This window comes from Xyrauchen texanus, chromosome 22 (assembly GCF_025860055.1).
Source record: "Xyrauchen texanus isolate HMW12.3.18 chromosome 22, RBS_HiC_50CHRs, whole genome shotgun sequence".
Lineage (NCBI taxonomy): Eukaryota > Metazoa > Chordata > Actinopteri > Cypriniformes > Catostomidae > Xyrauchen > Xyrauchen texanus.
Genome location: NC_068297.1, coordinates 24,165,816 through 24,193,076, shown reverse-complemented (window position 1 = coordinate 24,193,076; position 27,261 = coordinate 24,165,816). Strand labels below are relative to the sequence as shown.

The 27,261-nt window shown below is 38.4% G+C and overlaps 2 protein-coding genes across 6 annotated transcripts in view; one reads left to right on the top strand and one right to left on the bottom strand.

The window, feature by feature from the left end:
• LOC127662542 (alpha-(1,6)-fucosyltransferase-like) overlaps window positions 1–13,730 on the bottom strand; it is a 181,728-nt gene extending 167,998 nt beyond the window's left edge. Inside the window, exon 1 of one of the 2 annotated variants that reach the window (XM_052153765.1) lies at window positions 13,599–13,730. The gene's annotated coding sequence lies outside the window, so the exon portion shown is untranslated. The remainder of the gene's footprint in view (window positions 1–13,598) is intronic. The other variant, XM_052153764.1, reaches the window with a different exon arrangement.
• Window positions 13,731–15,530: 1,800 nt separating this feature from the next.
• Window positions 15,531–27,261, top strand: part of LOC127662720 (dynein axonemal light chain 1) — a 12,361-nt gene continuing 630 nt past the window's right edge. Inside the window, exons 1-9 of one of the 4 annotated variants that reach the window (XM_052154009.1) lie at window positions 15,538–15,577; window positions 16,193–16,231; window positions 18,968–19,095; window positions 21,870–21,979; window positions 22,101–22,156; window positions 22,277–22,332; window positions 26,104–26,230; window positions 26,392–26,532; window positions 26,851–27,261. The exon at window positions 26,851–27,261 is cut by the window's right edge and continues 630 nt beyond it. In XM_052154009.1, coding sequence (XP_052009969.1) covers window positions 21,945–21,979; window positions 22,101–22,156; window positions 22,277–22,332; window positions 26,104–26,230; window positions 26,392–26,532; window positions 26,851–26,900 — 465 coding nt within the window. In that variant the 5' untranslated portion in view covers window positions 15,538–15,577; window positions 16,193–16,231; window positions 18,968–19,095; window positions 21,870–21,944 and the 3' untranslated portion in view covers window positions 26,901–27,261. Of the gene's footprint in view, window positions 15,578–16,192; window positions 16,232–17,815; window positions 19,096–21,869; window positions 21,980–22,100; window positions 22,157–22,276; window positions 22,333–26,103; window positions 26,231–26,391; window positions 26,533–26,850 lie in introns of those variants that run through there. The other 3 variants (XM_052154006.1, XM_052154007.1, XM_052154008.1) reach the window with 3 other exon arrangements.

Sequence of the window (27,261 nt, the reverse complement as noted above, 5' to 3'; positions counted from 1 at the left end):
CCTGCCTAAGGTTCCTTTCTCGACTGTACATCCAGTCCCTCTCGAAGCCTTCTGCTCCCAACCATTTACAACGCCGGAGCAGGAAAGTCTTCACAGACTTTGTCAAGTCCATGCCCTTCAGACTTATGTCCACCGCACTAGCCAGTGGTGTATGTCAGGGCAACTATTCGTTTGCCATGGGGGCTGCAACAGGGGGGTGACCGCCACCGAGCAGACTATGTCGCATTGGGTGAGGGACGCTATTGCCCTGGCCTACGAGGCGCGCAGTCAAGCTTCGCTTGTAGGTATCAGGGCACACTCTACCAGAGGCGTTGCCTCCTCTAAAGCCTTGGCTAGAGGTGTCCCTCTGCAGCATGTTTGTGATGCGGCAGGCTGATCCTCTCCACACACATTCATAAGATTTTATAGTTGGGATGTTCGTGCCACTCCGGGCTCTTATGTCCTTGATTCAACATTACAAGCTCATGTCTGAGACCTCTCACACTCTTGTGAGCACAAATACACAACCGTAAGGGGTCCAGTCATCCACAGTGTGTCGGCGTGGTTATTCTCGTTCATAAAGCGCTAAGTCAACGCAGCATCAAAGTGTAGCTTTTATCAGGGAACAGGGGTTACAGTTAAGTAACCCGAGACGTTCCTGTCAGAAACTACAATCCCGAAATTCATTCCCAATCTCAAGCACAAAGCAATGGGAGAGTTTATTCATTATAGCACATCAACAAACATGAAAGACTCACTTGCACCCGTTATGGCATTGATTTGCACAGAAATTGAAAAAAAAAAAAAAAACAGCTAAAAACAATGAGACAGGGGTTCGGGAGAAATGGGTGATGTTTTTATTTTCTACTAATTTGTCTCCTGTTCCCAATGCCTTTTTCTCCTCTAGCGCTCTCCATTTCATTGGCTGTTGCTCACTGCTGGCGAAGTTGCTCACTTGGAAAAGTGCACATACATGATGCTTAAGTGATTTCTTAAGCAGCAACCCGCTATTTGTGTCACTTTACTCTCACCTGTGTTCATACCAGCCAACACTCCTGATTTTCCACCCCTCCTCCAGCTGTTTTCCCGATTAACTCACGATTTTCTGTATTAAAATTTTGCATCATGAGAATATATTAGACCTCAAAGTAGGGCTGCCACTCATCCCGAAATATACGTGATCGTTCCGCATTTAAATATGAAATGAGTCCTGTATCGAATCATTACAGGATGAGATTTGTCCCGTAAGCTAGTCAGATAGCATCATGGAAAAATCATTCCAAATCGTTCATATAACATTGATAAAAGTTGGACATTTTTCATATAGTGGGTGGGGGTCATTTGGAAAGTCCACACATTGTGCTGAAATGTGCCAATACTGTGGAGGGTATGGTAAGGGACCGTCTGAAAAGTCAACACATTGTACTAAAAGTGTGGAATTTGTATTTTTTTGCAAAATTCTGTTCAATATAAATGTTCAATAAGATGTACACAATCACTGAGTCATAAAGACAAAAAGTACAGATACAGGTGAAGGAAAAAAAATACATATAAACTAAACACATATGTATGCATAAATTAGATAAATAAATACATAATCAAAGAAATAAATTTTTTTATAAGTCATGGAAAGTTCTTATTTATAACTCAAAAAAACTGTAAAGGATGTAGTAAGGGACCATCTGAATACTGTACATAGTCAGTTTATTGGGCTTATTCATCTTCAATGTAACTATGTTCTACCGACATCTGCATTTTTATAGAAACAGATATCTCCAGTAGCCATACTGGAACAGCAAATGACAGATATCGACTCATTCTTAATTAATAATATACGAATTGGAGGACAAGATGCATAGGTAGGGTGCTTGCTGCTATTTTTGTTCTATGTAGGCATTAGAACCCACTTGAGCCAAATCCCCAGGCTATCAAACTCCTCAATGAGAGAGGGGAAGTTGGGCCACTAGTCAAAAGGTAGCCAAGATTCACAAAACCAACAAGCAACAACATAAGTGTTCAATTCAGCTTATTTAAACAGCAATGGAGAAAGGCAAGTATGTTACTACTTTTCTATGTTTCAAACAGGAAGAGCCAGTAAAATGTTAGTCAGTGTCTCAATGAGGATTCTCTAAAATATTTTATAGTACACATTGGTTTCAAAGAACGAGACAGAATTCGAAAAAAAAATAAAATAAAGAAACGTGAACGAAAAAGCACATTTCTAAAGGGCAAACAAGATAAAGAGGAAGAGAGACCATGACTAAGAGATGGCAAGAGAGAAGTGGTGAATTGAGATTCTTGCAAAAGCACACTTAGCAGTCTTCCCTTCTGCAGTTGAAGAATGGAGGGAGGGACAACTATGAAAATTACAACAGAGAATACTCTGACAAGGCGTATGGACCAGGTGATGGTAAGCATGCAGATGCAGCCATAAACTACATGAAGACTACGCTCGTTTAGCCAGACCTTTGACAAAAATGGAAAATGTCTGGACTGTCATGCAGTTTAAAATGTCCAAGAACTATCTAAACTGGAACATGCTTTCTAGATCAAGAAAGCATGTTCTAGTTTTGTGTGCAATATGCATCAGACAGTTTGTGTAACACACTTTCTGAAGTTGAGATGACATGAAGACCTTAATGAAGTGCATAACCTACCACGCTTCCAGCAACTGATATGTTATATCATGCACTCTGAGAGGTCGGATGTGTGACAAGTGTTGAGGATATCAATAAGTACAAGGTGAAATCCAATCATGCCAATCCAGCCACATCTCTCTGAATCCTCTTAGTATGACAATCCCCCAACCCTGCTACATGTGCAAATGGGGATGACAACACACTAGCATACGGCCCAGCTCTGACAACAGTAAACCATAGTGATGCTCGAGCTTGATCCATCTCAAGCTGATGACTCTTGAGGGCAGGCACTCAGCGGATGAGATGCCCTATCCCTGTAAATCTGGTTTGTTAATAACTTTTCTATAGACATCTTGTCTCCCTATTTGACCCTAACACTTTTACTCTGTATGCAAAGCTCCATCCATCATTGTGAGCACCAGAGAGATTCTAAACTGTCCGTGGGTAGCTGATAGCAATACACAAGGTACCGTAATTTCCGGACTATTGAGCGCACCTGAATATAAGCCGCACCCACTGATTTTTAAATAAAATATTATTTTGAACATAAATAAGCCGCACCTGTCTATAAGCCGCAGGTGCCTACCGGTACATTGAAACAAATGAACTTTACTCAGGCTTGTAACAAAAATAAATAGGCTTTAACGAAACACGGTGTGGCAGCGGGGGCGTGGTCAAGCGCCCGTCCGGAGAGAAAAGCGGTAAGGCGCTTACACCTGAGCTAAATTATGTCTAACACCGGTGTCTAATTTCAGTAAGCATGGGGAGAGCGGTATAAAAGGCAGCAGCCACAGAGCTGAGAGAGTGACACACGTCAGTCTAGTGTTGGCGCATAGAAGAATTGAGAAACTTTATAAAATTGATTGTAAACATTGCTGTGGCCATTAAAAGCCTTACCTGGAACGTCAAGTGCCCTGCTGAAAACTGTCACACTGGTGCCCGTGTGACAGTTTTCCCAAGAAGGACACGTGAAGCAGGGCACTTGAAATTAGACACCGGTGTTAGACATAATTTAAGCGCAGGTGTAAGCGCCCTTACAGCTTTTCTCTCCCGGATGGGCGCTTGACCACGCCCCCGCTGCCACACATGGCTTGTAATAAAACATTTGCAGTAAACAGTAGCCTACCAAGAAAGTCATTGGTCACTATCTTCCTCGTCCTGTGCACTGAAACCACTGAAGTCATCTCCTTCGGTGTCTGAGTTGAATAGCCTCAGATTTAGTTGTCAATTCCTCACGCTGCTGTTTCCAGCGTCTTATCATCGACTCATTAAGACCAAGCTCCCATGCAGCAGCTCTATTTCCTTTTCCAACAGCCAGATCACTCGCCTTCAACTTGAAAGCAGCATCATATGCGTTTCTCCATGTCTTTGCCATGGTGAGGGTGACAAAATTACTACCGTAATCAGAATGATGGGAAGTTTGAGCGCGCTCGATTTAATCTAAACAGTAAACAAAAAAAGTTCTTTTGACCTTAACCCGTTCGGCAATTTCATTGGTCTAATGAAAGCTTCACGCCGCCAAAAAACTGAGCACGTCACAGAATGTTTTTTTTTTTAATAAAATTTGAAAGCGGGAAAAATCCATATATTAGCCGCGTCATTGTATAAGCCGCAAGGTTCAAAGCGTGGGAAAAAAGTTGCGGCTTATAGTCCGGAAATTACGGTATTTAGAATGCCACTGAGCATGCTCCAGTTGAGACAGCAGATTATTGCTGGGGTCACTGCTGAGCAAACAGGACAGAATGCTTCAAAAATGCTTCCATCATTCTGATGTGGGTTCTGGATATTAGCCTAACTCTCTCTCTCACTCCGTTTTTACACCCGGGCTTATGGAGTTAATTTTGTGCCATAATTAAACAAGCAAATGCAGCATTTTGCAAACAAACTCAATCTGCTTTGCAAAGGAAAAACCGACTCGCAAACAAACGCGATCTGCTTTGCAAAGGAAAACTCGACTCGCAAACAAACAGAAAGCAATGTGCAAATACAAAGGTCAATTTGAGTGAAAATGAGCAGAGGAGTAACAAATATGTATAGTGTTTTACAAATATAAATAAACGAGCCAAGATCATATTTTACAAATAAATACAAACCATCCTACAAATTGCTTGTAACCTTTAAACAAATACCAAACCTATTGCATACAAATGCATACCTGTCTGTTACGACTGTGCAGATGGCTTTTTATGAGATCCCTCGGCTCGATTTTCTCACAAATGCATCCAGGCAGATTTTCTCACAAATGCATCCAGGCAGATTTTCTCACAAATGCAGTAGATCCTCTTCAAAAACAGTAGATGGCGCTAAGCTATGCGATTAATTTAGAGTTAGTCTCCGGGTATGGAAGCATATGTGACCGATCACGGAAAGTAGGGACACAAGTCGGTTTTGGGGCATTTTGAGTTATTCACAGATTCTGAAAGTGTAGTCTCCAAGCTTTCCAACGATTTGTAACACATGGAAATCTGACAATATTTGGAGAAGTTGTGGCCATTTGAAGGTAGGCACTCAAAAAAGTTAAAAGGGGAGAAAACGGCCTCAAAAGATTGTGCAGTTCTCACCTCTCTCTGCTGCTGGGAGTGACAATAGGGCTCATTTACATCTCATTTAGATAAGCCATACCCCCTGTAAAGCTCCCCCTGTAAACATGGACTAAACATGAGATAACGTGTAACGTGTTCTTAGAATGAACAAAAAACGACAAACTTTGATGTTTATGGAAACTCACCCCATAAGAAACAGAAAAGTATTCTTGCAGATCTCGTTGCCTCCAATGAAATAAGTCGTTCGGGCACACTTTCTCTTTGTCGGGGTCTTCTTTGTGGATGTAACCATCTCCGAAGTTTGCACTGTGCGCCTGTTTGCCTCTAAATGTCCAATAATTCGCATGACGCCAGTCCGATACATTCTTCCTCGTCTTCATCTTCGCTCAGTTGTAGATTAGGGATATTATTCAGTCTTATCATGCCACTTTCATCGCCGCTCAGATCGTCTTCAGAATCAGTGAACGCTTGTTCATAAGCATCCGGCTTGTCGAAGAAGTACTTCAAAACATTTTCGTTGTAACGGCCACGGTTCAGCTCGCTCTGCGACATTCTTTGCGGCGTCCATCTTCATTGAATTTTGATATCAGATAGAGCCGGCTAGAGCGCTGCATAATAAGTAGCCACGCTGTTAGGGGCGGGGGCAAAAGCGCGCGGCTATTCAGTACGGAAATACACACAGACAATGACACGCCCCTACTGCATGCTAGAATCTCCGAAAAACAAGCCGATTTCAACCTCAAAATGTACGCTTTTAAATATACCAATACTGTTATCTCAAACATGGAGAGGCTTCTTCATGATCTCAACTAACAGATTCTGCAAAAAAGCGGAAATCACCAATTTTGGAAAAAAACACTTGTTTCTCATTTTGCTCACAAGTTGTGCTGCCGACTTGTGTCACTGGTTTCCGTGACGGGTCACATATGGGTAGCAATATTCAATTTGACATTTAATATGCAAAATGACAATGCAATATGTAAAATGGCAATGCATTCTGTATTTAAATTTACATTTTACATTACTATTCTAGCAACGTTTGGTGCAAAATGAAAATGAAATTACATAATTTACATTTGCCATTTCATACACTCGTTTTAATATGCATTATTGAAACGCTTTATAAGTTGCAAAATTAAAATGAAAATGTATTACAGAAATGATTAGATATGTGTAACATGTTCAAGCAAAAACTGTGGCAAAATGATCATTCAAATGTTATTTTTCTTAATTGCATTTACACTCACAGTCAAGACACTATGATTGCTTTTTCATTAAATGTCCGCAATGAATGTAGCAAAATTCAATGTGCACATTGAAAATGCATTCGAGCGATCACGCCCCTGCCCGCCATCTCCCGCCCTGTCAATCACTGCATCAAGACGGGGCTCGGCAACAGGTAAACATAACATGTTATGGCTATGTTACGTGTTTTGAGCTTACAGTGGGAGAGGGCGGAAGGGGGCGGGGCAGGGGCGTGATCGGCTTGGAATGCATTTTCAATGTGCACATTGAATTTTGCTACATTCATTGCGGGACATTTAATGAAAAAGCAATCGCAAGTGTCTTGACTGTGAGTGCAAATACAGAATGCATTGCCATTTTACATATTGCATTGTCATTTTGCACATTAAATGTCAAATTGAATATTGCTACCCATATGCTTCCATACCCGGAGACTAACAGTAAATTAATCGCATAGCTTAGCGCCATCTACTGTTTTGGAAGAGGATCTACTGCATTTGTGAGAAAATCTGCCTGGACGCATTTGTGAGAAAATCTGCCTGGATGCATTTGTGAGAAAATCGAGCCGAGGGATCTCATAAAAAGCCATCTGCACAGTCGTAACAGACAGGTATGCATTTGTATGCAATAGGTTTGGTATTTGTTTAAAGGTTACAAGCAATTTGTAGGATGGTTTGTATTTATTTGTAAAATATGATCTTGGCTCATTTATTTATATTTGTAAAACACTATACATTTTTGTTACTCCTCTGCTCATTTTCACTCAAATTGACCTTTGTATTTGCACATTGTTTTCTGTTTGTTTGCGAGTCGAGTTTTCCTTGGCAAAGCAGATCGTGTTTGCAAAATGCTACATTTGTTTGTTTAATTATGGCACAAATTTAACTCCATACGGGCTCCATTTGCCTTGTGTTTATGTGTGTGCCAGAGGGTGTGTCGATGTAGAGTTTGGTGGGGCCACAGTGAGGTAAGGCGTGTTACTTGGCAAAAGAAGTAGGATAAATTATAGGGTGTAACAAGAACAGAAAGCATGGCAGCTTCTCTCAATGTAATACTGACAGCCACAGTTCCAGTACCTGGGAGGAATGGAAAATAAGGGACTCTTTATTATGCTTTCAAAGAATATGATCACTGGGCAGGTTACAGTTCTTGCATTGCTGTGGGCAGACTTTCAAACGTCACGCTAATACTCATCACTCTAATACTGCATGTAGAATTAACAAACCTCAGTATAAACAAGGTAGTATTAGAGTGATGTTTGAAAGTCTGTTCCATTAAATTGGAAGTGTTTTTATTCAGGGAAGTTGCTGGATTGACTTCAACTTGTATGCTTAGCAATATTCTCTTCCAAAGGTTGCTCTGTCATGAATGCAGTTGACTTGAAAGATAAAACTCACTGTAGAAGCAGACAGTTCACACATAGAACAAATTTATATTTTAATTATGGGGCAATTTTTGCCATCCAGATTTGCTTTTTAGGGGCATTTACAATATTTGAGGGCATTTAAATAAATAAATACATGCAAAAATAACACTGTGTTGCCCTTTTATGTACAATACTTGAATTTAATAGATTTATTAATATAAATTCCTAATTAATTCAGTAAGGTTGTTACTTACAGTATACTGTACATTTAAATCAAGGTTGCTACTTATATATTTATATCAGCATAAAGTTATATGCTATAACTATGTTATATTAGGTTTTGAATCAAATAAAAACATCTTTTTTTTGGCCGAAAAAAGGGCATTTGTCCCAAGCCCCCATTATTTTCTGACCATGGTTCACACTAATGTTTGCTATAGCAACCCTTGTGGCAATGATCAATCACAGTCTTGCTTAGCAATATTCTCTTCAAACGGTTGCTCCACCATGACAGCAGTTGGCTTTTAGGGACCAATTTTTCTCTTCCGATATCAGAAATCTCAGTATCGGCCGATACCGATTCCAATCTGATATTGCGCACTGCTGTGAAGGCTTAAAATAGCAGCAAGTTTGTGTGTAAACAGACGTGATGTGCTGGAGCTGTGCGTGCATTTGATATATTTACTTATTAAACACGGCCTTTTGTGATTCACAAAGATATCACACATCTTCAGGTGGCTTTGGAACAAAATGCATGAGTCATATGAACTGGTTTAATGGTTCTTTTATGTCACTTTTTGAGCTTGACAGTAACGAAGATGACTAACACACAGTTTAGGATTTGGATCGGGCTCGTCGGACCGATACACAATCCGTCTAAAAGGTTCGGTATCAGAGCCGATACCGATCCAGGTATCGGATCGGTGCTTCACTATTGGTTTAAAAAGAAAACTCACCGCAGATTCAAACAGTGCACAGGTATATCCACTGTAGAACCCCTTGTGCCAACATATACTTGCATTATGAATTGCAACCTGACACATTTTGGAACACATCAACACGCAAAATGGTTGCAACTGTGTTCACGTACTTGCTTAGAGTATGATTCTGCATTAACAACAATAAATACATTGAAATGGGAATATCAACATTAATTTTGTTTCCTGCACAAAGGCAGAATATGTTTCAGAGCTTGACAGTTTTATCTCGGCTGCTATGTGAGATGGTTGTGGTCTATTTCTGCTTCCAGTTTTCCCCACTCTTTCGCTCTGCATTAAAATAACCTTGGCCTCATTGTCTGCAAGTAGCTCAATCGAAGGACACAATCATTGTGCAAATTGTATGCCTCTGGGCTCTCAATTTCAGACAAGGGTTTCGGTTCAGTTTGTTGAGGGTTATTCACCCTACCATCTAAGAGTGAGAGTCTAACAACTGCCTTTGCAGATGTGCATTTGGCACAATCTCTCATGTTTCCACGGTCAGGCCATGGAGTACTCTGGGAGAAAAGTGGTGTCATGTGCAACAAATTCCCCCTTATTTAACTGAAGCCCTGCAGTAGGCAATCATTGACTATGATGACTGCACAATACAAGGCTTGCAGGGCAAATATGCCCGTTTAATCATTCAAACCATATGTTTGTGCAAAACATGCTATTTTTATGCAGGGATCTGCAGGGGTCAAACAAGGTGTGCACTTGGTGTAATCCCGACCCTTCCTCTCCTGCTGTGGGGGCGATGGCGGAGCAGTTCCCCTGCAGCTGCCAGAGTGATGCTTCACATTGCAGTGTGGTATTTATATCCAATAAAACAGTTCACTGTCGTTGACCACTGTCAAGTCTAATGGGCGTAAAAGCAGTCAGCCAAGAACCTACCAGCAAAATACACAAACATACAAGCATGCATGCGCACACACTCACCGACTTTTACAATCTCCACCAAGCTCTGATGAATTAGTCATGCTCTCCCTTGTCCTGGAAAGGAGAAAGATAGTAAAGATGACAGCTGGGTTGTTCCTCCTTGCGGCCAACTGTCGCAGAACTATAATAGAGTGAGTGCAAATGTTCATCATGTAGAAAGCTACATGGTCTGCCGTTAGGATCCCTGCCAGAAATCTAGTGATTATCCCACCCCACCACTGCTACTGGCTTCATCATATATCTCTCACAAACACACACACACCTGCGCATGTACTGTATATGATGACATACTGTACTTCCCACCACCCAAACCTCTTTTCCATTCCAATCAAAGCCTTTTGAGAGAGATTTTCCATCTCCTGCTCAGAGAGGCAAACTACACTATCATTAAAACTGATCAGAACCTCTTTATCCCCACCCACTGCCCACATTGCTATGGAAACTCAGCCAAGTGTAGTCACCTGATATTGCCAGAATAGAGGAGATGAGCATGGGAAGCGGGGGAGGGGAATGAGATTCCCTTCATTCCTGTCTGATCTATGATTTTGAGGTTTATTGCAGCCCCGTCCTGACCTTCACTTCACAGCATGGGTGGAATATATGTTAAGAAAGTATCAAAGCCCTGCACTCTATTACTTCTCCATTCAATCTCAATAAAATGAGCATAAACCGGAACCATCTTTCCCTGGGTTAATAATTCTTCTTCATAATTCACCCCAGGACACAATTATCTATCGTGGGCATTATTTGATTTCTCAGTTAATTTCTAAGATATGACAAATGTGACAAGACAGATATGCACAGCTAATTTCCTGCTAGATAAAGTCCTGTTACATGGTCATGTGACTATGCTGACATGTGCAGCCACCACATCAATGTCATTCATTTAAATATCTGTAGAAAATAAAGCAAAATCTTTATGTGCACAGGTAGCTTTGGTTAACGTGGGAAGACACTGAGCAAAACATTACGTAATCTCATGACCACACATGATGCTTACAAGTTAATGTTAAACAACCATAATATTACGAGCAGAGTGAGTTGGTGCAACACTCATGTGTAGCAGAAATATGACAAATTAAAGTGTATGCATGGTTAATTTGGATTGCACAATACCAAAAACTAATATGTATGTAAGGCTTATTAAATATTGGCGTAAAGATACACTTCACTGGGCAAGATAAGGTCATGTCATACCATGACAAATAAACTTTAAAGGAGCCCATTTCTTTCACCAACATATCCAAATATGAGCATTATAGCCTTAAGGTGATATTTTAGCCATCTATTTATATAATTTTACAAAAAGCAGATGCATTATTTGTTCTTTTTTCCAAATCAGTATTACTATTAAGACAAGAACATGACGCTTGATCCTATACTGCAAAAACTTAAAACATACTGTTTTTGTCTTGTAGTTAATTCAATCATATTAAAAATAGGGCTGTCGATTTAACATGTTAATTTAGTGCGATTTATTGAAATAAATTAAAACAATAATATAAAAAAACATTAAACAATAATATTAACTCAAATAATCATGCCACCTGTAAGTATTCCTATAAATGGAGCAAATCAAGCTGCCAATGAACTTGAACTTGGAACAGTTCCAATGTTTGAGGAAGTACACTCAAACTAAAATATGCTTAAAGCTGGTTTTATTCAAGTCAAAAATATTGATTGAATTCACCTAGAATTCAATCAATAGAAATAATTCATTCAGGAGACTACTGCACATTTTTACTTTTTACAGTATAGTCAGACAATTTGATGAAATTGATTGGACACTCCTCTGCTATGCTTACTTGCCATGGTCCTTAGAGCTAACTTGGCCATTGGCACCCCCTCTAACTTCCCTAAAGGGCAGTTAGCTATTTATTTAGCTGTGGGCCTCTTTCAGAGAATTATTCTAAATAATCCACAAATAGTACTGGTCTGGAACCTGGCCTGACAAGTATGTGTGAGTCTATAATGCTAATAGCAAACACATTCATATCTGTATGAAATTAAATGTTCATAGGCTGTGCCTCGTTTGGAAGGATGCGTCCTCCGGAGGTTGCATATGTTGGCTGCATACGTCATCGAGGCTCTCTCATTTCAGAAAAGTTAGTAGGACAATTTGAATGCAGCCTTCGAATGCGACCTTCTTTCATGGGAATTTGGAGGATGCATGACACCCACAACCCACAATTGTTTGCTTCAACGTAAAAATGATGTTCAAACGCAAGGAATGTTAATTCCCAAGTTGACGTACCTCAGTAGATGGTGATGAGTATATGATATGTATAAATATATTAATATTTAAAATAAAGTATTAGACTAAAACTACACCTGTAAAATCTATTTTTTTTTTCTCTTTGCGTCATTATAACTCTCCTAAAATGTACCTCTTACATTCCCCTCTAAAGGAACTTTTTGTTCCCTTCAAACTCAAAGCGCTTGCTCTTGTTAAAGAGTGGCGTGCTGTCATAGCAACCATGTCACGTTCCGTTTCCGTTTGTCCTACAAAGGCTGTGTAGTTTAAGTGATGCTTGTTTAAAGGAGGACACTTGGTATACTGCAGCCTTCAAAGGATGCATCCTACCTAACACGCAGCCTTCGAAACGAGACAGCTGTCATCTACTACATCAGACCTGCTCTATGCCCTAACGCAATGCATATTAACTCTAAGAGGAAAAACATCTCATCATTACTATCCAGAAACCTAAAACATGACCAGAAGCCTTTGGATGTATCAGTTATCACGCTGGATATAATTATATCAGTAATTCCAAGTCAAGCGAGATAAGTTTCTTCATTGCAAAAGAGCTATATTAAAAATGTATGAATGTTGAGAGAATGCACATGAGTCCAAGTAGATGTAATAACACACCTGACTATCAAAGTTCAATATCCGTGTATGCTTGAAAAGCAAGGATTGGGTGAACATCTGTTGAAGACATTGATTTTAAAAGGCTCTTAAGTGAAGAAAATGTTTTCTGAGCATCGATTAAAATGGACGAGGAGATAAAACCACATAGCAGCCATGAAAGTGTGAAGCCAAATTGTTATAGCATGATAATTAATGGTGCCCATCCCAGAATGTGTCTAATGGGTGTGCTAGCACTAGATTAAGTGGAGATCTCTGTAGAAGCATCTGTGAAAACTTATATTGGCTATGCCTCCTGTCTAGGTAGGAAGCTTACTAGGGTTTGAGACGCAGCCCATGAGATCTCTGATCTCCAACACAAGCTAGTAGTAACATGTGACAGTTAGGTGAATAATGGAAGGACCAGTGGGAACTGAGCTAGGGAAAAATAGTCATAATAAAAATTATTGTTAATGTTTGAGTAACAAACATTCAGTCTGGATCATCCTTGCATACGTCACTCTTAAACAGCACTTTGCAGACAGATCAGTTACATGCATCTTATTTCCAAGTGTCTACAAGCAAACATTTGCACAAGGAATGAGGCAGCCACTTGATGTTGACTTTTCCTACCCACATAAACATGTACACGCTGTACTGCTTCTGTGATTTCTGCTAAACGCCTGACCAACACTTCAGCCATTTACAATGCACCACTTCAGCATCCCTGATATAAACCCTTTATTCAAGACCCGTCTGCTCTATTTGATGTTTGCGCTATGATGTTGATTCGATGAAAGTAGGCTTCCTATGTTTGGCACACAATATTATGTTCATGTTTGGATCGTCTTCATCTCTTTCTCATTCAGAAACACATTATACAGTGCGCTGTGATCGAAGCAGCACACACTTCAATGCGCTCGAGCTGTAGACCTGACCGTTATTTTTCCGTAGGGCAGTCGAGGCAGCTAGCAACAGGCCGGGATGGATAAAACTCGCCGGCGAGAAAAACGTCGTTTTCTTTAACGCTGTGCGGTCATATAGCAACGGCGAGACACTTACCTTGTTTGGCAAAAGATAGTACGTGTATCTCCAAAGCGTGTGTGTTTTTAATGATAAAGAGATGCTTCGTATTGATGTGTGTCGCCAGCAGTAGCGGAAACAGGAACTGGTGAGACTGACTGCTGCTTCGCTGCTGGGCTCTCGAGGAGGCTGATCGGTGTCACCGGACTGAACTGCGCATGCGCGTGGCAGTTCGCCGCGATATAAGCGCTCCTCCGCACTGAATAATATTTCTTGGCTCTCATTATTCATGTTTTTCCCAAAGTAATTCATCTGATTGCCTAATTTCAAACATGACTGTATTTATATTGTAATTTCATTAATGCAACGTTGGGCAAAGCAATTGAAAGCAGCCGATCATGCGGGATTGAATTAAAATGAATTAATAAAAAATAAATAATAATAATAAAAAAACACTATTATGCAAATGTGATGCAATTGTATTGTATTGCAGATTAATACATGTTTAATAGAATTTTAATGCCCAGTCTAACATAATGCTCGAAAATCTGTTGTTCGGCGTTTGTGATAATCGTTGCTTGCTAAGCATATATTTATGAATGCTACTGAAACGTCCCAAACTCAGAACAAACAGTGCTATTTGTCTCTATACAATACTATTGTATTTTACTTAATGTTATTTTGTTGTTGTTGTAGTTGTTGTTCTTGTTATAATTATTATAAAATGTCATTAGAATACAATATAATCGTTACCTTTTTTAAGTACAAACTGAACTTGTCTTAAGTGTTTGAAAGGAAAAAGGAAATGTTCAGTTTTGTAACAAATAGTCTCAGCACATGTCAGACGTGGTATTATAGACCTCTTTGGTCAGACCTGATAAAAAGTAAATACATAAAAGTAAAGGCAATGCAATGCATTTTAGGTCGCCACAACTTGAGCAAGCGTCAACAAGTAAGACTAAAATTTGTTGCATCAGTTCCACCTAGAGGCCTGACTCAAGAATCACACCATGAAGCCCCTGTGCGTTTTATGAACTTAAAACTATTTATTGATCGTTTGCTTTTGCCTTTACTAACATTGTATATGAAGCGACACGACTTTATTTAACTTAATTAGCAAATAACAGAAAGAAAGAAAGAAAGAAAGAAAGAAAGAAAGAAAGAAAAGAAAGAAAGAAAGAAAGAAAGAAAGAAAGAAAGATGAATGTCACACTACATTTAATATGACAGAAACACATTGAGTGATGTTGTTTTGGTAGAGTGTCCACAGAAGGAGAGACAGAATATAGCAAAAAATATTTGAAAAAGATCATTAAAAAAAAGTTAATAAGAATTGTTATTTATTTATGTTTTACTTATATCTTAATTGGCCTGGTTAAATAAAGGTAAATTCATTTGGCTATTTTGTATATACATTTTTGCTACACTTTCCTCTCGTGATAGGCCCTTTTCACACTCCGTTTTTTGGATTGCAGAAGTAAATATTTACAGTGTAAACTTCGACAGAGGTGAATGGGAGATCACAGCAAATATTATTGTAACTTACCCATTTGCTCCAAGACCAAAAGAAAAATCCACTATTACGTTTGAATGACATTCCAGATGAGGGAAAAACAGAGCGTGGTGGATTAGACAGTAAAATGTGAGAAGAGCGCCAAATTTACTGTCACTCTCTAAGCAGCTGTAATAGAAACTCCCTCGCAGCTGTGGTAATTATTTTTTAAACTAATTCCACAAAGCATAATGCATTTACACTAAATATTTGTAAAAATTATAATATGAAAAAGTTTGCGAGATGTAAACTGCTAAATAAGGCGAAAACGCGTCATCACAGTTCTGTGAAAAGGGTCTGTTCCACTGATTTATAGAGATATAGAGATCAGTGGGTCTATTTCTGCAGCATCTATGGCACGTGACGATTGTACGCAGCGCGTGCACGTACTGTATGACGCATCAGTTTGCGCACGCGCTTTGGGTCATGGCAGTTCAGTTCCATAGCAAACGTAAAGAACAAAATGGTGAGTATCCATCCTATTTTTTGCCTTTTAACAAATTATTATGAGACTTTACTGAGCGCAAAATGTAACAATATTTATTTCTACATGAGGTTTTCAAGAATTTGATATTTATAATCAAAATGTGCATTATGCAAGATAGCAATAAGCTGCATCAATGCTTGTGTGAGGCAGTTGCAGCTGATAAACAGTTAGCATACTTTGCTAGCGTTTACAAATTCCCACAGTTTTTTATCTTTAATGCGAAAGGATATCCGTTTGTTATGTATTGTACTGGTTAGTATTACATCAGGTAAAGATACATTGAGTGTTGTGACAGACAACAGATGTCAACGTAATGTTGAGGATGGAGAGCTTGTTTAGAGATTGCATTTGTGCAGATTAGCGAGACTGATGATTTTAATAACATTGTATAATTTTAGAGATCCATCGAATATATTTATTTCGACTTGGTTCAGTAATCACGTTCATTACATTTCTCCAACATTTTAAATTTGCACCATATACTGTAGATCTCCAAATAGGCTTTTATTACTCAGAATGCATCCTGACATCTGTCAAATATGATCTTACCTTGCTGTGAGTGACCAACAACTTATTATGTTTGTTTTTCCTCAGGCAAAAGCAACAACTATTAAAGAGGCCCTAGCAAAATGGGTAAAACATTTATTATATGCGACATAAGTTTGCAGAAAATCATCTCCAAGGTTTCACCCATTAAAAGTTCCTAGAATACAATGTCTTCTGCTCTGTACATATAAAAAGTAAAAAAGAAGGTAGTCTATGCAAGGCTCCAGACTGCGACCAAAAATAATTGAATGCGACAATAATTTAAAATGTAGTCGGGTTGTGTGCATTCATATGCGGTTTTGTCAGACATTAACTTGAGTTATTGAATACATATTTAGTAGGGTGACCTTGCGTCCCCTTTTTCCGGGGATAGTCCCGGTCTGTCCCCTACTGGAGCTGTCCCCGGAAAAGTCCCCATTTCCCCAAGCTTTCAAAACAGCCCGCATAGTGAAATGTATTACATGTCAAGAAACTTAGACCCTGTCCCAATACCCCCACTTGTGGTTTTGGTCTTGCCGGTTTTTGGCCACTAGTGTGCAAGTAGACGTGAAGACTGCGAGTGTGTGTATTGACTTTTGGTTGCACTTTGGGACACAATTAGACTTAAAGATGTTGGTGCTGGTTGCGATTTGTCTTTTCACTCTGCTGAAAAATGATTGTTTTTGGTAGTTATAAGCTACTTAAAATAATAAATAGCTGAAAATTGTACCCGTATTTTCATTTATTAACCTATTAACATCCAGACTTTTTTTGTGCGTGAGCTTGAAAACGGCATACCCAAAGTAAAATCTTTCCAGTTCTTGAACCCTTTGATCTACAAACACAAACTTGTGTTCGTTTCAAAGTAGACACTTAGACATTTGTTATTCAAGAGTAAAAATGTATAATTGTAGTGTACAAAATATAGTTAGAGCTATTCAATTAATTTTGGACAATTATTCATTAAATATGCAATACTATACACAGTGGCCCAAAAACACATCTGATACAAAGCCACATGTTTTAATTTTGTTTTTGTTTCTATTTCAATGTAAAAAAAATTTTTATTATTTGGGAATATATTTGTGGGGGGGGGTTCGGTCCCACTGTAACGGATAAGGACGGGCAAGGAGGAGGCGGGAACCGGCTGAACAGTAAACAAAGTTTAATAAAAACTCAACATAAAACCAAAATAAACAGACAAGCATGCAATGCAGCCACATGCGTCTCTCTCTTGAACTGCCACCTCGGGCAAGTTTTTATCCCCCTCCATTTTTTCCCATACAAATGGAAATTGAGCTTTTGCTCTGGTCTTCACCCAGGTTCTCTAGCCTCTATCTCAAGCTGGGGAGCCTCGCTCTTCCCGGCTTCGATCACCATCAGTTAAGCCTGGAGCACACCTGCTTCCAATGCAAATTGAACGAAAAGCAGTGGAAAAAATATATTGGGAGTGTACGCATAATGTTTTTATTGTGTGAAAATAATTGTAAAAGTTATTATTATTTTTAATAATTATGATTTTCAATACTTTGCACATTAAAAAATATTTAACTGTAAATTGTGTTATCCATAACTGCTGTAAAATATTAAATATAAGCTACTATATACAAAACATTTAAATGATATGCTTTGGCTTGTCATTTATATAAGATGACCAAAGAGTGCTTTACACATCTTATCATTATGTGGTTTCATACAACAAATAAAAAGCATTAAAACTTAAATTTTAAAAACATAAAAATGAGAAAGAACCTGTGGTATTAGTTGATAAATTTGTAATTTTAAAACAACATTTACTAGACATTTACTATGGCTTTCATAATGCTGGATTTTCTCGCACAGACCGGACAAACTGTAACATGCTTGTGAAAAGTAGTCAAAATATTTGCAGCAGATGAACAAAAAATAAATCTTTAATTTTATCTTTATTCAGTGTTTGTTGTGGATATAAGCGCTGTCCACCCACCATCACCTCTCATGTTAGTAATATTCACACACTAACTAAAGAAAGCGCCTTCCATATATTTACTCATTTGTTGTATTAATATATACCCAAAATACATTTAAAATAAGAATATGACATTAATAACATGGAAAAATAAATAAAAATGTATAATAAAATATCTGCAAAGAAATGTACATTTAGTCAGTACATCACAACATAGATGTAACGAGCGATAGTGAGGCAAACAGACCCAAGAGCAGAGGAACATTCAAAGGATTTATTTACAGCAGTAATGAGCAGTCACTGGATTTAGGAACAGATGTGTAGAATCCTCCGCTGAAGCTCAGTGAGTTGTAGAATAATGGCCAGCATGGCAACATGATCACACGTGAAGTCGGCATGGCGTTTTCGATAGTTTCGGTACCCTAGGATACAGCATTCTAATCAGACATGTTTGCAGTGGTTTTAATGTTTTTACATTTCCACCTAGCGTGATTGGCAGCGCGTTGCATCAGCTGCGTGGGAAAGTAGGGTTCAAAGCCAAGCAGTAACCACTTTGAATAATCAATGACGAGCATGATTCTGAGGTTTCACTTTTCCCGCTAACATTACTTTTTACTCCACTAATGGTTAAGTTAAGGTTTGGGTTGGGGGACAGAATCTATTAATATATGCTTTTTCTTCATTGAATAACATCCTGTAATGCTGAAAACAACTTGCTTTGCTAATAACTTTTGATGACTTCTCCTGGACATAAATAGAGCTCACACGTGCCCATATGCAATACAACACTTACCTCTTTGGCCACTGGGTGCAGTGTTTTGAAAATTCGGTCAACGTATACTGATTTTGATGAAAGAAAAGTCGATCTACTCTTTCCGATTTCACTGTGAGATCAGGCTGAGTAAAGATGGGCGATCTTAACTCCCGACATGTGGGCAGAGACAAGGTATCCTCCATAGAAGACCAGCTGATACGCAGCAAAACTGGAAGGCAACCACACACCTGACACACAGGAAACTAACAGGTACACCAACTATGCAGAGATAGCGTAGATAGTACTAAGGCTGGGCGATATGACAGAAAATATTATCACAATATTCTTTTTCGTAACATTCGATATCGATATTTATCACGATATTGAATCACATTGGCACATTGCACATTTAAAAAAGAAGAGAAAACTAAATCCTAAAAATTCTAAATAGTCTTTACAAAACTGCATTGGGGGCCCAGACACAGCCAATGCAGTGGTGTCTGAGGGATCTTCTATTCAAGTATTGCAATATTAATTGAGTGCAGTTGGATATGAATGTTATAAGATGATCTGTTCATTTCAAATCATAATGATGGTATATATATATATATATATATATATATATATATATATATATATATATATATAATTTATTTATTTATTTTTATAATTTTTTTTTATATTAAAATTAGAGAAAATTTTGAAAGTGTAAAAATCTGAATGGAAAATGTTTCTATTTTCATTAAAGTGAGAAAGACTAGGCTACAAACTAGTAATTGTTTTGTCTTCTGCATCATCATGACACGGAGAAGATGTCAATGGCCCTGGCACCGCCTCTCCCGCCATAGCATTCGCACCTCGCAACACTATTTTGTAGGACCTATCCAAACACATTACCCTCAATACATTTTTAAAACTAGGCCAATTGGTTCCCAGATTTAGTGGATGGGGATGCAGTAATTAACCGCTGACTTGACTATAACTTTTTCCCCTGAATCGTATCTCAATGGTAACTACTGGATACTTGTATCCAAGCATTGGTGGATAGAGGTTTAAGAATAACCCGAATCCACCAAAGCATGATGTGTATTCCCTTTTACTCTTACCGGTATCTTATATGCCCCTGCCCGATTGGGGGCGGCCTGTGGAGCATCGGGGATCCGGCCAGTGTCCCCATCTCCATCACCAGACAACGATCCTATGTAAGGCTTACCCACAGCTCCAGCAGACTGGACCGGCCTTCCTTCCGCACTCATGGGGGCGGTTTCGCCAACCTTGGGGGGATAGGGGAGGGATACAAGGGGAGGGGTCCCCTGAACCGGGATGGAGTTTGGGGCTCCTCCCCACTTCCGGGGAGCCGGAACTGGGTGGGACTGGGAGGGATTGGGTGGGGGGGGAAAGAATATGAGACACAGGGGTTGGAGAAAGAACAGAGAGAGAAGAGGGAGAAGAAAAAAAACTGGATCACTGCCTCCTGGAAACATCGCCATGTAGTCCTCTGCCAGCTGGACGGCATCTTGGATGGTGACACTGGACCCACTCGGACATACCTCACGTAAGCTGGGCGACAAACTGTTCCAGTACCACCAGGTCGACAAACATCCACGGTGCTGCAGGTTCCCTCCACCAGCAAACATTTTCAGCAGGCATCCCGGATCCTTTGCGCAGAAGCAAACGGGCGGCCGTGCTTTCCAAAACTCAAGGACCTGAAGAGCTGATGGCTCTGTTCGGAGCTACTACTGACCCATTGCTGGATGGCCGTATTCAGGTGTTGGTAATTAAGGAGGCTGGCTGCAGGAAGTTGTTGTGCCGCCAGCTACGCCTCCCCAGAGAGTAAGGGCCATAGACGGGGTGCCCACTGGTCAGGAGGCCACTTCCATACCTCCACCTTCTTTTCAAAGAGGTTCATCACTACACAGATTGCCATCACTATAATTAGAGGCAGGAGTAATCATAATCCAGGTGACAATAATTACCGCTCTCCCTGTCTCGCAGACCGACGCATGACCACGCCCCCCCATGTCACATCGTTAAAAAAAGCCAGACTACAGTTTCCATGTGCACATGGGGACAAAAAAAAATTGTCTTCAAATGTTACAATGACTTTGAATTCATTTGTTGTATCTATTTTGGTCATTGAACTTGTATTTCCTTTAACTCTTTTGACAACATCTGTGGATCCTTCCCCTATCTTATCTCTGATGCCTTCTACATTCTTTTCCCGTTGGTTGTTACTTGCTGTCAATCCATACTTCCTAATCACCACTCATCATCTTCTGAACCACTACCAGAAACCATATCAGCTACATTCATGATATAGTTGTTGTAAATACTGCCTTGATAATCATACTTCAGACACAGTCTCTGTCCATAGCAGAGTTTATAGCAATGTTTAGCAGTAAAGAAGGACTAAGGAAATATTTTAAAACAATGTAAATTTTATATATATATATATATATATATATATATATATATATATATATATATATATATATATAAGATCCAGCTTATGACACTTAGGACAAAGAAATATTACACAGGTGCAAATATTCATCGATGCTCAAGAAGACAACACACTACTATATGCATACTATACTTTATGTAAATATCTGTAATGTAGATTCTGAAGGGCAGTACTAAATAATAAAAAACTTTTATCTCTTATATTTGTATAAATTATGAAAGAGGAGTGAACATTTTAGACAAAAGGGAATCCAAATGTATCTTCTCAGCTATACATACTGTATATTATACCTCAGATGAATGGGTTATTATCAGCAGGTTTCTTTCAGCTTTCTATCTTGTTTCTGAATAGTAATCTAAATCAAGCAATTTTATAATTTGGCAAAGCCTAGTGAACTGAAGGCTCATTTCAGAAGTCATTTTTTTTAGTCTGGAGCCATGCTATTAGGTTTTTAATTTACAATAATTGCTGGAAATTCTACATCTATCATGTAACACCATGACAGCTACTCACTTTTGCTGGTAAACGATGGCATAGAGTACAAAAATTAAAGATTTGGTTTTAACTTTTAAATTACTAGGAGGAGAAAACTGGAGAAAAGGTGAATGAGGCCACAGCAGTGAAACTTTACAGCCAGAACCCTCCCATTGAAAAAATGGATGCATCTCTCTCAAATCTAGTCAACTGCGAGTGAGTCTAAATACAGTATGCTATCCTTAATTGCTTGTGCATTTTCGTATCACCAACTTACATTTCAGTCAGTTATAAAACATGCCTAATATCCGTTCATTGCATGTTCTTTCGTTCTTAGGAGATTAACCTTGTCTACAAACTGTATTGAAAAAATTGCCAATTTGAATGGTCTAAGTGAGTATACCCCTTAAGGCGCATATTTGGCAAACACATACTTGCACGCCATGTGTCCACATCAGTATTATATTTTATATATTAATGGAACTGATCAGTTGGATTTATTTTTTCTCCTAGAGAACCTTAAGATATTGTCCTTGGGGCGGAACAACATCAAAAATCTTAATGGACTGGTAAGTAACACAGCATTAATGCTAATGGTGATTGATGAGCAGTAGTGGTAGTGATTTTGATTCAGTGACTCGTTCTATAAAGGGGTCATATCCATGAATAAAACTTTCCTTGATATTTTTGCAAATAAGGGGTCTTTCCACTATAAAGCATACTGTGAATTTCAGAACTCAAAACTTAATCCCCAATGCAGTAAAAGCATTTATTAAACCAAACTGCCAAAATGCCTCATTCTCTACTTCCGTAATATTGTGATGTCACAAAAGGAACTCATTAATTCATGACTGCCCCTACAGCAACAACATCAATGGCTTCTTTACATCATTGCATCCTTGACCCCGCCCACTGGGGCTCAGTTTATACTGAGATAGAGAGAGCAGGACAAACAGGCCTAGTGTGGCCTAACTATTCCTGAACACCACCAATCTGTGCTATTTGTAATTGTTGGTGTATGTAAACACACACTAGATGGGCGTCTTTGATAGTTTTGATGCATTTACAGCGATGTGCATTTCAGTGTAGGATGATACTGGAAACTGGATTTGTGCGTCTTCATTGTGCTTTGGACTGTGTGTGCGTCATGTGGATGTGTCTTCAGCGTACAGTAATTCGGTGTGGATTGCATGATTTTTCGACTCGTATCAGCATGACTGCTTGTGAACCAGTCATAAATGTAAGCTTTGCTAAGGAATTGTTATTGAAGGAAGTTAAAGCACTCACTTGGTACAAAAACTGTCACATGGTTTTACGGGTTGTGTAAAACAGCATCTTTATTATATATCAAGTAAGCAGTTCCATTCATGAATATTTCAAATGTCATGACGATTTGATAGTTTATGGTGCTGACACACTGTTTACACCAGGGATTTCGACACAATTTTCTAATCTGTTTATTTGTTTTTTTTTGCGTGAAAAATAGAAAGGGACTACTGGATAATGATCATATATTACTAAATTATGACTGCTTTAATGCAAAAACATTTTCTAACATTATCAGGGGACCTCAGGGAAGATAATAAAACTAGTAAAAAAAAAAAGAGCATTTCATGAGCCTTTAATTGACAATTTGGCGAATAACGCTTTTGCGCCAGTAGATGTCGCCAAATGACCATCTTTTACATTTTGACAGTAAACTGCATGGAATCAAAAGCAAAAGAGGCATTCAAAACAGAAACAAGAATAATTATCCTTTATTAAAATTAGCATGTCTACAAATCTTTAAGAGACTTATGCACTTCAGAGTGTTAAAGCATCATAAATATCAATAATGTCCGTATGTCAATGTAATGTGTGGTCATCACTCACTTTTATTCATAATTAATCCGGCCCTTTTTCGTGTTGTGTGAGATTGTCAAACTGAACAAATGACAGGTCTCCTCTTCTCATTCAGCTGTGAGTTTCTTACATAAAAAAATTTACCATAGGTGTCAAAGTTGCTACCATAGGTGAATTACGGTCTGGGCCAATGGGGCCAGTTCCCAGGGGCCCGGGAGGGCCCTGGGCTGCAGGGTCTCGCAGCCCATCTACTTTGAAAACAAATATTTAATATAAGCTTGAATATGTGGGCCCCACAGCTCATACAAGGGCCCCTAAATAAGCTCCTGTGACTATGAGGGCCCTCAGTCCTCTTATAGAACACTTTTTTCCTTCCTGTGTCTAATAAAACATTTTGAGCCACTCTTTAACCCTATAATGCCACTTGTATCATATTTGATACATGACTTTCTAGATCCTCTACGTCTTCAACATCTTCCATTCCATTCATGTCCACCACAATAAAAAAGATTTTAAAATACTGACATATAATCTTTAAATATATATTGAAGTGTGATTTATTTTACACATGCAGCTTGCTCTGTCATTATATAGATCTTGTGTTTTTTATACATATCTCTTGGTTTGATATTATAATGTGATCTTACTATATATATTTTTAAAAAAATGTTACAATGTAGCTTTTTTTCAAACATCAATATAGTGTTTGGTGTATGAAACATGATAATTTATTAAAAAAAAATCTAATTGCATTTGAGGTGCTGAATTGTAATATCATACATTTCTATAGAGCAAGGAGAGGAAGTTGTCATGGCCAAACTCCGAAACATTTGGCATCTCTGAAAAGCCCGGCGTGTTTTCTTAAGATACACAAACTATAAACTATTCATTGCTATAGCTGCATTTTTGCCCTATATTACAAAAAATAACTTTGTTTAGGTGATTGGGAAAAATTTTGTCGAGACAAAATATAATGTTGGTTTGACAAAACCTTGTCTTAAAGTTTTAAAGTGTTTTATATAGAGTATAAATATAGTGTATAGGGATGATCACTTCTGAATGGAACGCTGATGAGTTAGAAAAGATATGGCAGTGCAAACCAGAACTGCCTGAACTCTTTGCAGAGTTTCACCAAACCCATGCATAGATGCTGTAAGAGCCTATTTCTTTAAATTATTCAATATTTAAAGTGTTTGATGAAGTTAAAATATTTCATAATGCTTTGTGCCCCTTTAAATATATGCATATTTACACATTTTGTAACATGCTTGTTTTTAGTTTTTTTGCATAATTTGTAGTATTTACATTGATATGTATAACAAACGCTCAAATAGTTCTTTCCTTTAAGAATAGTGGCTGTTCAGCAAACAGTTCAGCAGTTTATTTACCACATCCATGCTGTTAATCTGACTGTAAAAAATAGAACAGGTATTCAAAGATACTTAAATAAATAAATGAAAATGGATTGAGTGCTTTAAAAGATGATTCAGTCTAAAGATAATTGGCGCCGGGGCCCTTGCTAGTCATATTTCACCACTGGATGCTACTTAGATAAATACGTGTTAGATTTCCATGGAAACCGGGGCCAAAATGAACTCTAGACGTGCACCAAATGACATAAAAATTGCGAGTAAATAAAAGGGAAATATTCATCAATTGGCTGGCAGTATTATTAGCAACTGCATTACATGCTTTACATTGAACTGTGAGACTAATAATCTGACGCATGCTAAATAAAGTGATGTGCGTGATTCATCTGTTAAAAGACACATCTGTCACGGCTAGCAGATTTATAATCATCTTTTACATGCCAATCTATTCAGAAGTTGATCTACGATACCTAAGAGTTAATTTTTTTTTTTTAATCTCCAGCACTCTGTGCATTCCTTACATCTAATCACTGAGAGAATATGTGATTTTATTTTTAATTTTTGCATAACATATGATCGTGCATTTTTTTTTTGTATCTTGTATCACTTCTCGCGTGTACTCTTTTCCGAAATGTAATTTGGAGTCCAGGCAGAGTCGTCGGGGATTCGTCGATAGTGAAATGTTTTGTAATGTTTTTACCCCTGTCGCCGATTCATCGTGTCATTTGAAAACCCTACGACTTCCATGACAAGACAGACAGTTGTGTTATTTGAACGGTACCATGATCCGACGTCTTTGAAAGCTGTGTAGTGTGTAGGAGGCATTAGAGGGTCAAACCAATGATATGCTCCTTCACAGCCCGCACTTGAATGCTACTGGCCCGTGCTATAATCGGACTTTCCAGGCAAGAAAAGCCACCAAAGCAGTCTAGCGCTTTAAAGAAGTGGTCATTGGCTTCAAAAGGGAAAGACAATGGGTGAATGAGAAATATGAATCAGTGGAGGTGAACGAGAACAATTTGTTCACTTGAAAGATTAGTTCAAAAAGACTGATTTTTTCAAGAATGAAACATCACTAATTGGCTGGTACTTCAGAGATCATTCTTATACCTTATCTTTCCCCTGCAGGAGGCAGTATGTGATACTCTGCAGGAGCTGTGGATTTCTTTTAACCTCATAGAAAAGCTGAAGGGAATTCATGTTATGAAGAAACTCGAAGTCCTTTACATTTCCAATAACTTGGTCAAGGAGTGGGGTGAGCATGCCAGATAGATCACTGAGATTCAGAAAGCAGTTTAAAGCCTAATCACATGGTATTTTGGGGTGTGTAAAACAACATCTTTATTATATAGCCTTTTCAATGTGTCATGACAGTGTGTAGCATCAACATTTTTATGAGACTGTTTGTTCCTTTAGGGGAGTTTCTGAAGCTGGCAGACCTTCCATCATTGGTGGATCTTGTTTTTGTGGGGAACCCATTAGAGGAAAAGCATGCTGCTGATGGCAACTGGATAGAGGAAGCAACGAAGAGGCTTCCCAAGCTTAAAAAGCTAGATGGTAAGTAGCACATATCTTTAGTTACCTTTTAGAGATGAATTTGTCCCACATTGAACTACTGTAAATTGAAATGAATCATACTGTTATTATTTGTTTGGATGTGCTGTATCAAATGAGTGGAATGAAACTGTTGTGTAATTGATATTAAAACTTAGTGAGCTTAGTTTGATTCCTTCAAATAAGTCAAAAATCACATCTTATGTTTGTTAGTGCTGCTTATGTTGTTAATATACAGTAAGTGTTGTGTTCGTATAATTATGAGGCTATTGTTGCAAAAGATGATCTTTAATGATTCTTGATAATTGTTTTCATCTTTAGGCAACCCAATCATCAAACAAGAGGAGGAGGAAGCTGAAGGGGAGAGTTAATGCAATTTGTTAAACTTAAAATAAAAAAATAATTGGTACATTTTAATTGACCGAACACCAGCATTTTAGCTAATAAATGTCTGTGCAATATTTTCATTTTTTAGGTGTATTTATATAAATTGAAAATCTAAATCCACTTTCTTGAACTTTAACACTATTTGAATAGATTGGCAAGCATACTGTGGATATCTTTTGTTAGCTTTAGCACAAGAGGAGTTACAAAATCATGATTTATGGGTTGTGCAGATGTACAGAATGTATGATACTAATTTACTCCATCGTTACTTACATTTTCAAAGCAAAATGTAGTCATTTTGTAGCTCTCACTTCTCATCAGGGGGACCAATAACATTAAATACAG